Raw genomic sequence first — 13299 nt, forward strand, 5'->3', positions numbered from 1 at the left:
TAGAAACACTGTATAATTAACAAGTCCTTTCTGAGAAGTGCATGACAAAAAAGTACCCCTCTTTCACAACAATGCATAATTATGAAGGTGCTAATCACATGTCGCTTTGATAAAAACATTCTTGGAGTTTGTTCCCGTTTTGTCTGAGCAATATTCTGTTTACCATCATGTCACACAAATGTTTGAGAAGCTAAAAATATTGAATATTTATCATTTTTGTTGGAAAAACAATGACTAAATAGATCATCCTATCATCAAAAGTTATGTGTGTGCCTATAAACAAATTATTTAATTGAATAATTGGTGCAGATTTAGCTGTAACTTTACAATTGACAAATTTTTTTATTGAATGTAAATGAATTGTTACACCATCAGGTTTTCATCTGGTTTATTTTTGTGAAGACTTCTTCTAATTTAACCATCTTCAAAAGTAGAGGAAATAGGGAAATTGTATTGTTATTTGTTTGTGCATTTATAAAGAGAGATTGTGCAGAAGCAGGTAGGTGTTGAAGAGTCCAAGGGCAGTAGAGGACTCATTTACACTGCACCCAACTGAGAGCCATAAACCCACCACCCCTCTATCTCTCTCCCCTCCCATCCCTGCATCCTTTGCTCGCTGTAACTAGGCAACGCCGGCTTGAAACGATTCAGAAGGTGGAGGCAGGCCCATCAAAGGAAGAGACAGGCAGACGGTCTCCCTCACTGTGTATTTCTTCCTCTATCGCTCTATCGCTCCCACCTGCTAATAGACAGTACTAATTGCAGATGAGTTGTATTGTGTTACGATACAACAGGAGAACACTTCAGAATCCATTGCACACTTTTTATCACAGTCCGACAAACAGAGACAGGAAATCGTCCTTTCCAACAACAATGGTTACAAACCAAACATCTCAAAACTGTTTCAGAATGGCGATAAATTCAATGTTTTCTAAATGTTTTGCACATTTCAAAAAGAAGAAGCCGTTTTAAAGGTCTGGTAAACTATTGTGTGTGAGTGTTGAATTTGAGAAACAAGGTTAACACATTAGGAATAGCTTTACAGACTTTGGCTTTTTATTATAGAGAGCGATGTTTGTTTGTCAGTTGTTTTTTATGCTGGTATTATCTGACCCAGAGTATACTTGCAAGTTGCTCTGTGTCTAGATGTATTTACTTTGTGCCTAAAGAAGAGTGTGCTCCTAGGATAACAGGGAAATAACAAACCGTGAAGGAATCCCTTTCTGGTTGCAAGGATAAACATTGTTGTGTCTGCCTGGTCCAGTTGTGTGGTAAAAGGTGGATTTGGTCGCTTTGTTGTCCTTTCAAAATCATTGACATTTCAGACATTAAGCCTGTGAAACAGAGGTGGGACTGTGGCAAAGCACTGCCATGTCATCAATCATTATACAGATTGGGTGACAGCCATTATGGTAGGCTACAAAGGGGGCAGCTGGGTGGACAGCACAAGGGTGCTACGTGTGCTGACACATGGAAAAGAGATGGCCAATTAGAACATTCCGAAAAATAATTTAAAGGAGTAAAGTTGCTCCTTTGGGCTTTATGACATGTGCATAACACATTGGCTACTATATTACAATCCTATTTTAGAAGTTATTAGTAGATCATGCTCCAGGTGGGAAACTGAGATGTAAAAACAGATGTTTCTAAATAACCAACACGTAATGATTCGAAGGACAAAGTGACCGCTCAAGTTCCTCTCCTTCCATGACCATATGTCCCTGGAGAACATGATCCATGCACCATAAGTAGGGATCTAAAACCTAACAACTATGTACGTACATTTGGTTAAAAACAAAAAAAGTCTGCAAATATTCTGGCACCAGAAGCAATTATTTCAATGCAATTCGCAATGTAGGAATTTAACCAGGATACAAACAATCCAGCAGCTATACAGCAAAGCACACACATCCTCCTATTCGGAATGTAGAAAGTCTGTTTTATGCACCAAAAGGTCAGAACATGTGTTTGTTAGTCGATGAATGCTGTTCAGTTCTGATGCATTTAATCCAAACCACTGCCTCTATCTCTGACTTTCATCCAGTATCAAGCTGTGGAAGGAGGCAACGATGACAGGAAGGCCATCTGTGCCAAACTCTGTCATACTGTCCTTGTTGACATTTTCCACACGTGCATACCGAGATGTTTGCATGCACAAATGACCCAATACAGGCATGAGCAAAAAGGCATAAATCAACATTAAACTAAAGCAAACACACCACAATAAACGTGGTGTTTGTTTAGTGTGGCGCACACATACTGTTGATAGTTAAGTAGCTGACAGATTGGCAACATAATGTGTTTTGTGCTGGACTCTGAGGTAAAGACACAGACTCAAATTGTATCTGAAATCTGGTGTAAATGTATCAGACAAATGCAAACATTGATGGTCTTTGGATGCGTGTCAACCTGTCTGAAGTTTGGTAACTTACAATATATGATACTTGGAATAAACATTGTTCTTTGTGCTGAAAATGAACAGATGGCACATTGCACCATAATCAGACTGAAGAAATCACTGCAGGACTTGTCAGGTGTTGCCATGCTGGCAGACTAGGTAGACTTCCAACAGCCAATCAGAAGCAGGTAATTACCTCAACACCTGCTCACCAAACTGCAGCAACTCCAGTGGTCCCATCGGATGGCTGTATGCTCAAGTATGTGTCTGATTCAGCCATGGCTCCACTACAATATGCACAAACAGCAGATGTGATCTATTCAAACATGACTTTTTCTATAATAACGAGCATCATGTGCCGTGGTGCGACAGCAATGCCCCTTACAGTGGAGTCACATGTGGATTCAAAGCACATGCTGGTAGAAATATGTAGATGTGTTCAATATTAAGCAATGCATTAATTTGCCCGGATGCATTACAGACATCAGACAGTGCTGGTATTGCTGCTTTTGCCTTTATATTGATAGAATATCAATCTTTATAGGGAAACAATACATGATGCTTGCTACATCCACATCGTAGCAGAGTATGCATCAAATCCAACAGCAGCGGCTCTAGGGCTGATGCAATGTTATAAGAATGGATGTTTGAATGTGTGCAAATCCGTCAGCACAGCGCCGTAAATCAGAAGAAAGTAAAAAAACAACGTTTATTTTTATTTCTGAAGTTTAAATAGTAGTTTCATTTGGAATTCCTTCAATGCACCCACAATATGTTTTGAAATGATGTAAATCAGATTCTCCTATCTATAGCTTTTTTATGGACAAGTATAAACGTGAAAAAACTATTTTGATGTTATCAATAGGCGCTTTCACACCGGAGTACTTTTCACAAGAACTAGGCCGATAGTTCTTGGGATTTTGGTTTCACACCAAAAAGGTCTGGAACTAGAACCTAGTTCATGCGAACCTTTCCTGGGGGAGGAAAAGGTTCCAATTTCTGATTGGTAGGGCAAATTGCAAACCTCGCCCCGTAAAACTCTGAAAGGTTTTGTGAAGCCGCCATTTTATTTGCTCACATTAGCATTATTAGCATTAGCCCAGCGCACCAACGGAGAGATTCTAACTTATGGCAACACAAAAGAAAACATGGGAGCGGTGGAGTGATGAGGAGGTGTCTGCGCTTCTGGCGATGTACTCGGAAGGCTGGGAGTCCCAGCAGCTTCTACTGAAGCCAGTCCCCAACTCCGGGAACTTCCGGCTGGGGACTTCGAGTGGCAGTATACGCCGTGAAGTTGTTTGCGGCCTGCCAGTAAACCCAAAGCAGAATAAGAAGAAGTGACATCAGCGGCTTCAGTTGCGTAATCCTCCCTCAGGGACTTATTCCGGTGTGAACGCGATCTAGGACAGTTCCGGGACTGAAGAGTTCGGCGGGACTAAGTACTGGGAACTAAGTACGGCAAAGTACTTCGTTACATTACAAAAGATTAAGGTATATCATACAATTGATTTTTTTTTTTTTAAACTTCACCATCAAAGCAATTAGAACTTTCACTTGTTCTTCTGTAAACCCAATACAACTATTGTCTTATCTGTGAAGTAGTGTTTGGCTGTCTTTTTCAAACACAAACAGGCAGGTAGAGTGTAAGAGGATACTTTATTTTAACCCTATTTTTAAGATCAATAAGGTAAGACGTGGTAGCAAAGCACCAGAAAACTTGATCTGTCTTTAGAAATGTGTATGCCCTGTGACTGTCCACTAGGCTCTGTGCAGGACAAACTCTTATTTTTCACCATAAATGAGCCAGACAGTCACTGTTGACAGCTGTGCCCAAATGATCTCTTGAGTTCCCGAACACCACATCTAATTGCCATTGAGTACCTAAGTGTGCATGTAGTTGAATGCACCACTTCACACACTCTCCTTGACAAGTTGGATTTGGGAAGAACACTCAAAATGATGAGGGCTGAAGGCTATTGGCTTCCCACGCTTCACTACACAGCTGTCTCGCAAAGCCTGAGCTTAACACTTTTTTACAGTACTTCCAAAACAAACAGAGGTTATTGCACAAATCCTTTTTCTCTATCTGTTTAGAAGTGTTAATCTGCTCTGGCCATCAGACGGGAAAAGATTCAGAGCAAGAACATGGGGGGACCCCCTTTTTCAAGCCCCCTTTAGTCTCAGGGCAAAATCAGGGATTCCTTCAAACACAGCTATTAATAGCTCTGCATGGGCATGGCTGGACTTTGACTATTAACCAGGTCTTCTGCCCTATAAATCTTACCATTTCATTTCTACAGTGTCATCTTTGTACGTCAGCTAAGGAGGACATTTTTAGCCACAGGTTAATTCACCTTTACAACTTGATACAAATGTGTTTTACATAATACTTTATTCTATTTCTAGTAAATAGATATGAGAGTATCCTATTAAACTGTGGAATTTAGCATAATTAATAAATACAGCACTGTACAAATTGTCATATACATGTTATAAATTGTAGTACAATGTTCAAATGTCTACTTTAATTTTAACAATTTAATTATAATATTTTATTGGGCATGTTTCTTAAACTTCTTATGTTTCTATAAAAATCTTTAATTAATGTTATCTTATTGCAATTCCTACTAACTTCCCTATGTTTATATGTGTAATTAATTAATTAATATAATATATATATATATATATACAGGACTGTCTCAGAAAATTAGAATATTGTGATAAAGTTCTTTATTTTCTGTAATGCAATTAAAAAAACAAAAATGTCATACATTCTGGATTCATTACAAATCAACTGAAATATTGCAAGCCTTTTATTATTTTAATATTGCTGATTATGGCATACAGCTTAAGAAAACTCAAATATCCTATCTCTAAATATTAGAATATCATGAAAAAGTATACTAGTAGGGTGTTCAACGAATCACTTGAATCGTCTAATTAACTCGAAACACCTGCAAGGGTTTCCTGAGCCTTGAAAAACACTCAGCTTGGTTCAGTAAACTAAATCACAAGTATGGGGAAGACTGCTGATCTGACTGCTGTCCAGAGGACCGTCATTGACACCCTCCATCAGGAGGGTAAGACACAAAAAGAAATTTCTCAAAGAGCAAGCTGTTCACAGAGTGCAGTTTCAAAGCACATCCACAAAAAGTCTGTTGGAAGGGGGAAATGTGGCAGGAAACGCTGCACAACCAAGAGAGATGACCGCAGCCTTAACAGCATTGTGAAGAAGAGTCGCTTCCAGAATTTGGGGGAGCTTCAAAGACAGTGGACTGAAGCTGGAGTCCAGGTATCAAAAGTCACTGTTCACAGACGTGTCCGGGAAATGGGCTACAATAGCCGTATTCCCATGGTCAAGCCACTTCTGAACTCAAGACAACGGAAGAGGCGTCTGACTTGGGCTAAGGAAAAGAAGCACTGGACAGTTGCACAGTGGTCCAAAGTCCTCTTTTCAGACGAAAGCAAGTTTTGTATTTCATTTGGAAGTCAAGGCGCCAGAGTCTGGAGAAAGGCTGGAGAGGAGCAAAATCCAAGTTGCTTGAAATCCAGTGTGAAGTTCCCACAGTCAGCGATGGTTTGGGGAGCCATGTCAGCTGCTGGTGTTGGTCCACTGTGTTTCATCAAGCCCAGAGTAAATGCAGCTGTGTACCAAGAGATTTTAGAGCACTACATGCTTCCGTCTGCTGAAAAGCTCTATGGAGATGAGGAATTCATTTTCCAGCATGATCTGGCACCTGCCCACAGTGCCAAAACCACCAGTAACTGGTGTACTGACCATGGCATTACTGTCCTCGATTGGCCTGCAAATTCCCCTGACCTGAGCCCCATACAGAATATGTGGGGTATTGTGAAGAAGAAGCTGAAAGACACCAGACCCAACAATGCTAATGAGCTAAAGGCCGCTATTGAAGCATCCTGGGCATCCATAACACCTCAGCAATGCCACAGGCTGATTGCCTCCATGCCACGCCGCATTGATGCAGTAATCCGTGCAAAAGGATTCCCAACCAAGTACTGAGTGCATTAATGGACATTTTCAAATGTTTGATTGTGTTTTGCTGTTATAAATCTTTTTTTTTTACTTGGTCTGAGGAACTATTCTAATTTTTTGAGATAGGATTTTTGAGTTTTCTTAAGCTGTATGCCATAATCAGCAATATTAAAATAATAAAAGGCTTGCAATATTTCAGTTGATTTGTAATGAATCCAGAATGTATGACATTTTTGTTTTTTTAATTGCATTACAGAAAATAAAGAACTTTATCACAATATTCTAATTTTCTGAGACAGTCCTGTATATATATATATATATACACACATTTCAGTCTTTTTATTTGCAATTGTTATCCTTTATTTAATCTGAAATGGAAAACAAAACCACATTTCTTGATGGGATAAATAAAGTAATCTAAGCACATTGAGCACATTGTAAAACCGAGTCCGTTAAAAAAGTGTGATGGCGTTACAACTCAATAACACTGGAAAACAATGCATTTCTGTCAGACCCTTTTTCTTATTTAATGTGTTCCTGATCAGTGATCCAGAGGGCTGTCTCTTTTTTCTCTATTTCAGAATAGGCAGAAGACCATTACAATGTTAAATTTCTCCGGAGACAGCGGCACTATGAGAGAACACGCAAACAGGTAATTTGTGGGCAGTATAGATGCATCTTCCCTCGCGTGGGCCGAGTCGAGCCAAACGAGACACGGGAATGAGATTGTCACAGGCAATTGAGTTTTCATTAACACTCTGTGAATCGGTTAATTTGTTTTTGAAATGGAAAACATTCTCTGCGGAATTTCCTCGTAGGAAATTGCAGGATTTCATGAGCAAAAATAAAAAAGTGGTAGATGAGTTGTTTTAGCAATGACGGAGAGTGGTGAGTAGCAGACGTACTGTATTTCAACAAACTGTTTATTTAATGAAATCCTAGCACCCTCTGCCTGACTGATTAAGGGTGCAACTAACATATTTCCATTGTTGATGAATCTGCTTTTGTTTTTCTTAATTGTTCCCAATCCATAGTTTATCTGGAACATTTGAATAAGAGGTAAAACAAATGATAACTTGAAAAACACAATAATTTCCAAGAGACAAATGTAATATTTTTGAAATAAAAGTTTTATCTGACCAACATTCTATTTCCATTATTCAAAATGCCTGTGACCAACCAATTGAGGGTATCCATGAGCATGAGTTAGTGACAGCATTGGTGACACTGTGTTAAAAAGAGCAAGCTTGACCAAATGAGTGGGAATCCCACCCCATCAAACACAAACAGTTCCTGCTACCTCTTTTTAATGATAGATTTGTCACGAATTAATATTGAATCCCTGGGTAAAACTCAGCATGTATACAAAGAATTTCAACTTGGAGAGCCTGACACCAAAATGTGACATTTGCTGCAATTTTTTCAAGCTCATCAGTGTAGTCAGGCGTGAAAAGACAGCTTTGTGTTCATTTGGCTCTTAAGACCTGCAAATGGGGAACATGCCCAAAATGTGGCTTGGGTATCCACAACCAGTTCAAATGATTATATACCAATTCATTTGTATATATCCATTTAATCCACAATTAGTCTGCCATTTAATACAAGATTTCTTAATCCTAAAACTCTTAAAAACTGTCAGTAAATTGAGAATTTAACAGATCCGATAAAAAAAATAGTTGTCCTAGTTAACAGGGGCATGCTGTTGAAACTCATGAAAACATATGTATGCAATCATTTAAATTAAGGTAATTCCTTCATACCTCACAAAGATGGACATGGACAAGAAATAACCAATTAGTTCTTCAATTTTGATGAATACAAATTAAACACACTATCATTGTTTTAGTCAAAAATGTGTTGGAAGGTAATGACTGAAACCTAGAAATCGTCTAATAATGTTTATGATCATAGTGACCTTAAACATTTGTGTTGTGTTTTCACTGCACTGGCTTTGATTCATATGGGGAAAAGGAAAATTGTCAAAGACTAAGTTAATAGACTAGGTTAATAGAAACCTGTGTATTTTACATGGGATCTCCATCATCCTTCACCAGCAAGAATTAAAACAAAACCATATCATACACCGTACATGTAGGTCAACTCGTCTGGAATTGACAGCTAGGAGACTCCCCAGGCTCATCAACCAGGCATGAATAATCCATGTCCAGATTTCAATTAGCCTGCAAGCAAAACTCATCAGTGTGTGTGTGTGTGTGTGTGTGTGTGTGTGTGTGTGTGTGTGTGTTCCAGAAATAACCAACTTTAACACTGATGAGACAGAGACGGATGCTGGGCCTGGAGCTATTGCACATTTACAGTTGTCTATGTTAAGTAAAAACCCAAACAGGGTGAGAATTCCATCTGTTTCATCTTTCATCTCGCTTTCCGTTCTCTCTTATTTCTGAGACATCATAAGTGGCCTCGGTTTACCTTTGCTTAGTGCTAAAGCATACAGCGTTCTGTGATCCAATTAGACTAAAAATAGCACTGCTGTTGGTTTGGAGGGTCTGGAAATTGCAAAGAATGCTCCGCTCTCCTTTTGGCACAGGAATCATGGTGAACCTATTTTCTGTTGAGGTGCATGCACTACATGTAGATCATCTGTAATTTTTTTAATCATTCTGTCCTCCATGTTTTCTTTTCAGGGGAAATCTTCCTCTTCAAATACCTGGAAAAAAACTATTTAAGCAAACAAGCGGTTCCGGATTCACTTTTCTAAGGCATAATATAGCAAACCGAATCGAAGAAGATTTCTTTTAAAGACTTACAATCAACATCACTGCTGCCAGCAAACAACAGCCAGTTTCCAAATAGCATACAAACATCCTCATTACCTATGCATTTTTTATATTTAATACTAGAATGCTCACACAACTAGAAAAAAATTAGGATATTTCCTTGGGAATCAATTATTTAGCCTTTGTTTTGATAGCAACCATAAAACTTAACATCCCTTTATGTCTGTGGTTGCGAACATGTTCTTATCACAGTCTAAGACAAGTAATGAGCTTGGCAATGAGAGAGCTGCGCCATGTTATTGTCCCAAGAAGCAGATTTATGAGGTACAACCATAAAGCATGACAGACTGAACACATAGTCATAAATAGAGAATAATCTGGGGAAGCATGAACCTCCAGCCTCTTTCTCTGACTGCTGTGGAGGCTATAGAGAGGGAGCCATTGCTCAGGCAAATTAGATTACACAGTGTAATTGTGGAAAGGGCCACTTTAAAGACCATCTCATACTTATGACGCGACTGTTCAATGAGCACTGTGTGTGTTTTGTTTGTGTGTGTCGTCACCACTGTCAGCAGTTCACATGGCTGACTTTTTTATGATCACATGTTGATGAAGTCGAGATCACACAAGAAATAGAACAAAATCAAGTTTTTGTTTAGGGACAACCAAATCAAATACAACAAAGATTAATATCAAACTGCCGTGCACTAAAACAACTATTTCCTAATTTTTTTATGATACAGATTTTTATATAAAATCTGGTTTTGGCCCCTATGTGACCATCCAATGTATTCATTTGCTGGACCCAAGCAGTATTCCTCCCCAAGATAAGTACAGGAATCCTTTGGCTGTGGAATGCCGTTGGAGGTCCAGTGGCACGGTCAAAGGGTCATTAACTAAAGACTTGTGCAAACATGACAAACACCCAAAACCAGTTTGAAACCAGTTATTTTTCTCCCCTTCCTTCCATCATCACGTTTACTTTAGGAGGCACAATGCCAAGCTTTGGATTTGGATTTGTTGGTCCTTTCCTCATGTCCAATGACTCTTTAAAATGACAGCCGTGATTCAGACAACCCCAGCCTCACCCTGGCATAAGTAGCTTCCAACCAATGTACTTGCAACTAATTATTATTAAAGTGAAGACAAATTAGAGCTAAAAAAATGATGTGGTTTAATCGATGAGTCTATCAACTGACGATAACTAGGCTATTCTATCAACTATTCTTCTTCTCCTTTTTTATTTTTCCGATCCCAAATGCTAAACACATGTGGTACCAGCTTTTCAAATGTTGGGATTTACTGCTTTTCTCCGTTTCATATGATCGTAAACGGAGTATCTGGAGGGTTTGGATTTTTGGTCAGAAAGCACAATGCATTTGAAGATGTCACGTTGCAGGCATTTGACTCAGAAGTGTATAGCTCATAGGATAGCCTAGGAATGCTTTGGGATTCTTAAGTTACAAAGATGTTGAAAAGGGCACATCTGAGCTTAAGGCTTCGGTGACTACACACTCCAGGGAGCCCACTACTCACAGGGAGGAGTACAGTGAGGTTGACTGACCTTTTTCACAGCACATGACTTAGACAACAAAGCAACAAAACTTTGGGAAGAAACCTGCCATGCCAGAGAAATTGAAAAATACATAAGTCAAAGTGACATTCTTGACCTGTTTTTGGGTGTGTATGATACACAAAGACCTCCCGATAGTCTCTGCAGCCATTATATCTTAAATGTACAGTAGAGAGTGACTATGCTGGTTTTAATAAGCGTTGAGATGTGTGGTTGCGTCATTGCCTATTCAGCTCACTGCAGGAAGTGGATGGACACCCCGCCGTAAACACTGTCCATCATAATCACATCACTTCCCACTGGTACACAAATTCACACCCGCCCTTCAACACACTGTCCCAGCATTACACACCCTTTCACACACAGACACATGGTGATGATGATGCAAACTCAGGGCTCAGACCAACAACTAAACCAGGCACCAAACTGGATCCATTTTAAATAAGTGTGTCCAAGAAAAAAGTGAGACTAGTAAACATTTACTTCCGCCAGCAAAATATTCAAAGGCTTTGTTGTTGTATAAGCACAATTATCTACATAGAAGTTGTTGGCAATGACCAATAAGGGAGCACACTATATATGATTTAGGCATGCAAGAAAATGGTGTAAATGACACAATGTTGCATGTAAAAAGCAAGTAAACCAGGCATAATAGAGTAAGATACCTGCATCAAGTACTGCTTATTGTAATAATATATCAATAGGCAGATTGTATAATGATGTATGTTCTATAAACAGATGAATGTGATGACACTTCACAGAGCTCAGGAATTTAACCATCGTATTGCCTGTGGGATAAACCTGTCCCTGAGATTGTTGGTCAAAGGAAACTTGGTTCTCTTGCATCTTAGTTTGGAAGGCATATGGCTGATTCACAACATATTGGAAGTCCAATGAAAGGGAAGCTTGCCGTACTGTAGGCTAATTATCGGTGTAAGGGGTGGGTGGGTCCTTTGCACAGATGTTGCAAGCTCTCATTATCTGTTAAAGGTGTGGGTGTTTGCAGGGCAATAAACAAGACTACTGTCCCTCCCTAGCACTAATAATAATGGGTTTGCTTTTTTCATATAGTATATAAATGTGGTTCAGATACGTAAATGAAGGGGGGTAGCAGCATAGCATCTTACCGTCTAGATTCTCTCTGTCGCTGATGTGCTGGAGGTTGCAGCTCGTGTCCTCCCTGCTCAGCTCCGGCTCAGGCCGGTAGGGCTCGAGCCTGGAGTGGTTGTTCCTCCGGTGTTTAGGGCTCGACGACACGCAGCAGGAGGTTGTATTCCCCATGGTGCAAGCAGCTTTTTGTGAATAGTCCAAACCTAAAACGGCGTTTTCAGCCTTATACTGGCCGTGCTGTTAACCTACAGGGGAGAAAAACGGGGCGGTAACGCGGATAGACAGACCCCTGTGCGAACTACAAACCCCGGTATCCGTTAGCGTTACACGCCCTTCCCCCGAGTATACAGTATGCGTAGCCCGATAAGTGCAATCATTTAAAAGGCTGATAAAACGCCTATGTTGGATAAAAAAAAAGCAGAAGAGCAGCCCAACGCAGCTTACGTCCAAGCGAGTGCTCTGTGTAACAGGCTTCGGTTTCACACTCGACTCCCTCGCCTTGTATTTCCGTCTGAGCGTCCGTTTTTTTTCACCAAGACATATTGATACGCTGCTAATTTATAAAACAAGAATGCATGAGGACATATAATTAAGTCAGTCAGATTAAAATATTTATGCTCTCAGCGCTACATGGTTGCCTCTGTAATGTAGACTGCTGCTGCCGCTGCTGCTGCTACATCCGCTGCCTAGTGGCTTTCAGGTGCTCTTCATAAAGGCGGATTTTTGACAATTAGGTTAAGAAATGGCATAGCCCTTCGCACTTTCAAATGCATCCCACATGGGTTTTTTTAACCCATTAAAACCTGAAGAAAACAGTAATGATAACGATAAAAGGAGACACATTACATTATTGGAAGTAATAATTATAGATCATGTGCTATTGTTTAAAATATGCGCGTTGTTCAAGTTTGGAAACACTTTGCAAATCAAAACGTGCAGTTGCAATGTTCATTACTTTCACCATTTGTTAGTCTTTATTCCTGCTTTTCGTATTTATTATTTCCCTCACCAAATAGCGGGAGAAGGTCCGGAGGCTACATGTAGGTAGAACTTACGATATTTCCGGCAGCACGTATCTTTAAAACGTACTGCACTGTGGCTGTGATGTGAAGGGTTCCGGTTCAAGTCGGTGTCTAATAGATGACCAATAATGTCTCTTGGGAATAGAATAAGACAATCTGTTGTGTTCATGTGTGTTCCTTCAGTCCATCAATGACTGGTTCCAATCCACCAATATTTCTTTAGAGTTACTATAACAGACAATAAACTCAGAATACATAGCAACATAAAGCTTTAGCTGTATCCCTGACCCTGGGTTATGACATGTTAAGGATCCAACATATTATGAGTTCTAGTACATTTTTTGATCTGACTAATGACTGACAAATCCATGAGTGCTTTGCCTATGACAGTGAAATTTCTTATACTCAACCTCTCTGCAGGATATGTTATATTAGTGGAGGTGAACGTAAACAAAGTGAGGTAT

At 39.6% G+C, this 13299-nt stretch overlaps 1 protein-coding gene across 4 annotated transcripts in view; it reads right to left on the minus strand.

The window, feature by feature from the left end:
* ccny (cyclin Y) overlaps positions 1 to 12851 on the minus strand; it is a 33583-nt gene extending 20732 nt beyond the window's left edge. For 2 of the 4 annotated variants that reach the window (XM_079661414.1, XM_079661412.1), the window contains exon 1: positions 11831 to 12851. In XM_079661414.1, coding sequence (XP_079517540.1) covers positions 11831 to 11984 — 154 coding nt within the window. In that variant the 5' untranslated portion in view covers positions 11985 to 12851. The remainder of the gene's footprint in view (positions 1 to 11830) is intronic. The other 2 variants (XM_079661415.1, XM_079661413.1) reach the window with 2 other exon arrangements.
* Between the last annotated feature and the right edge of the window lie 448 nt (positions 12852 to 13299).

Source organism: Notothenia rossii, assembly GCF_949606895.1.
Source record: "Notothenia rossii genome assembly, chromosome: 12".
Taxonomy (NCBI): Eukaryota; Metazoa; Chordata; class Actinopteri; order Perciformes; family Nototheniidae; genus Notothenia; species Notothenia rossii.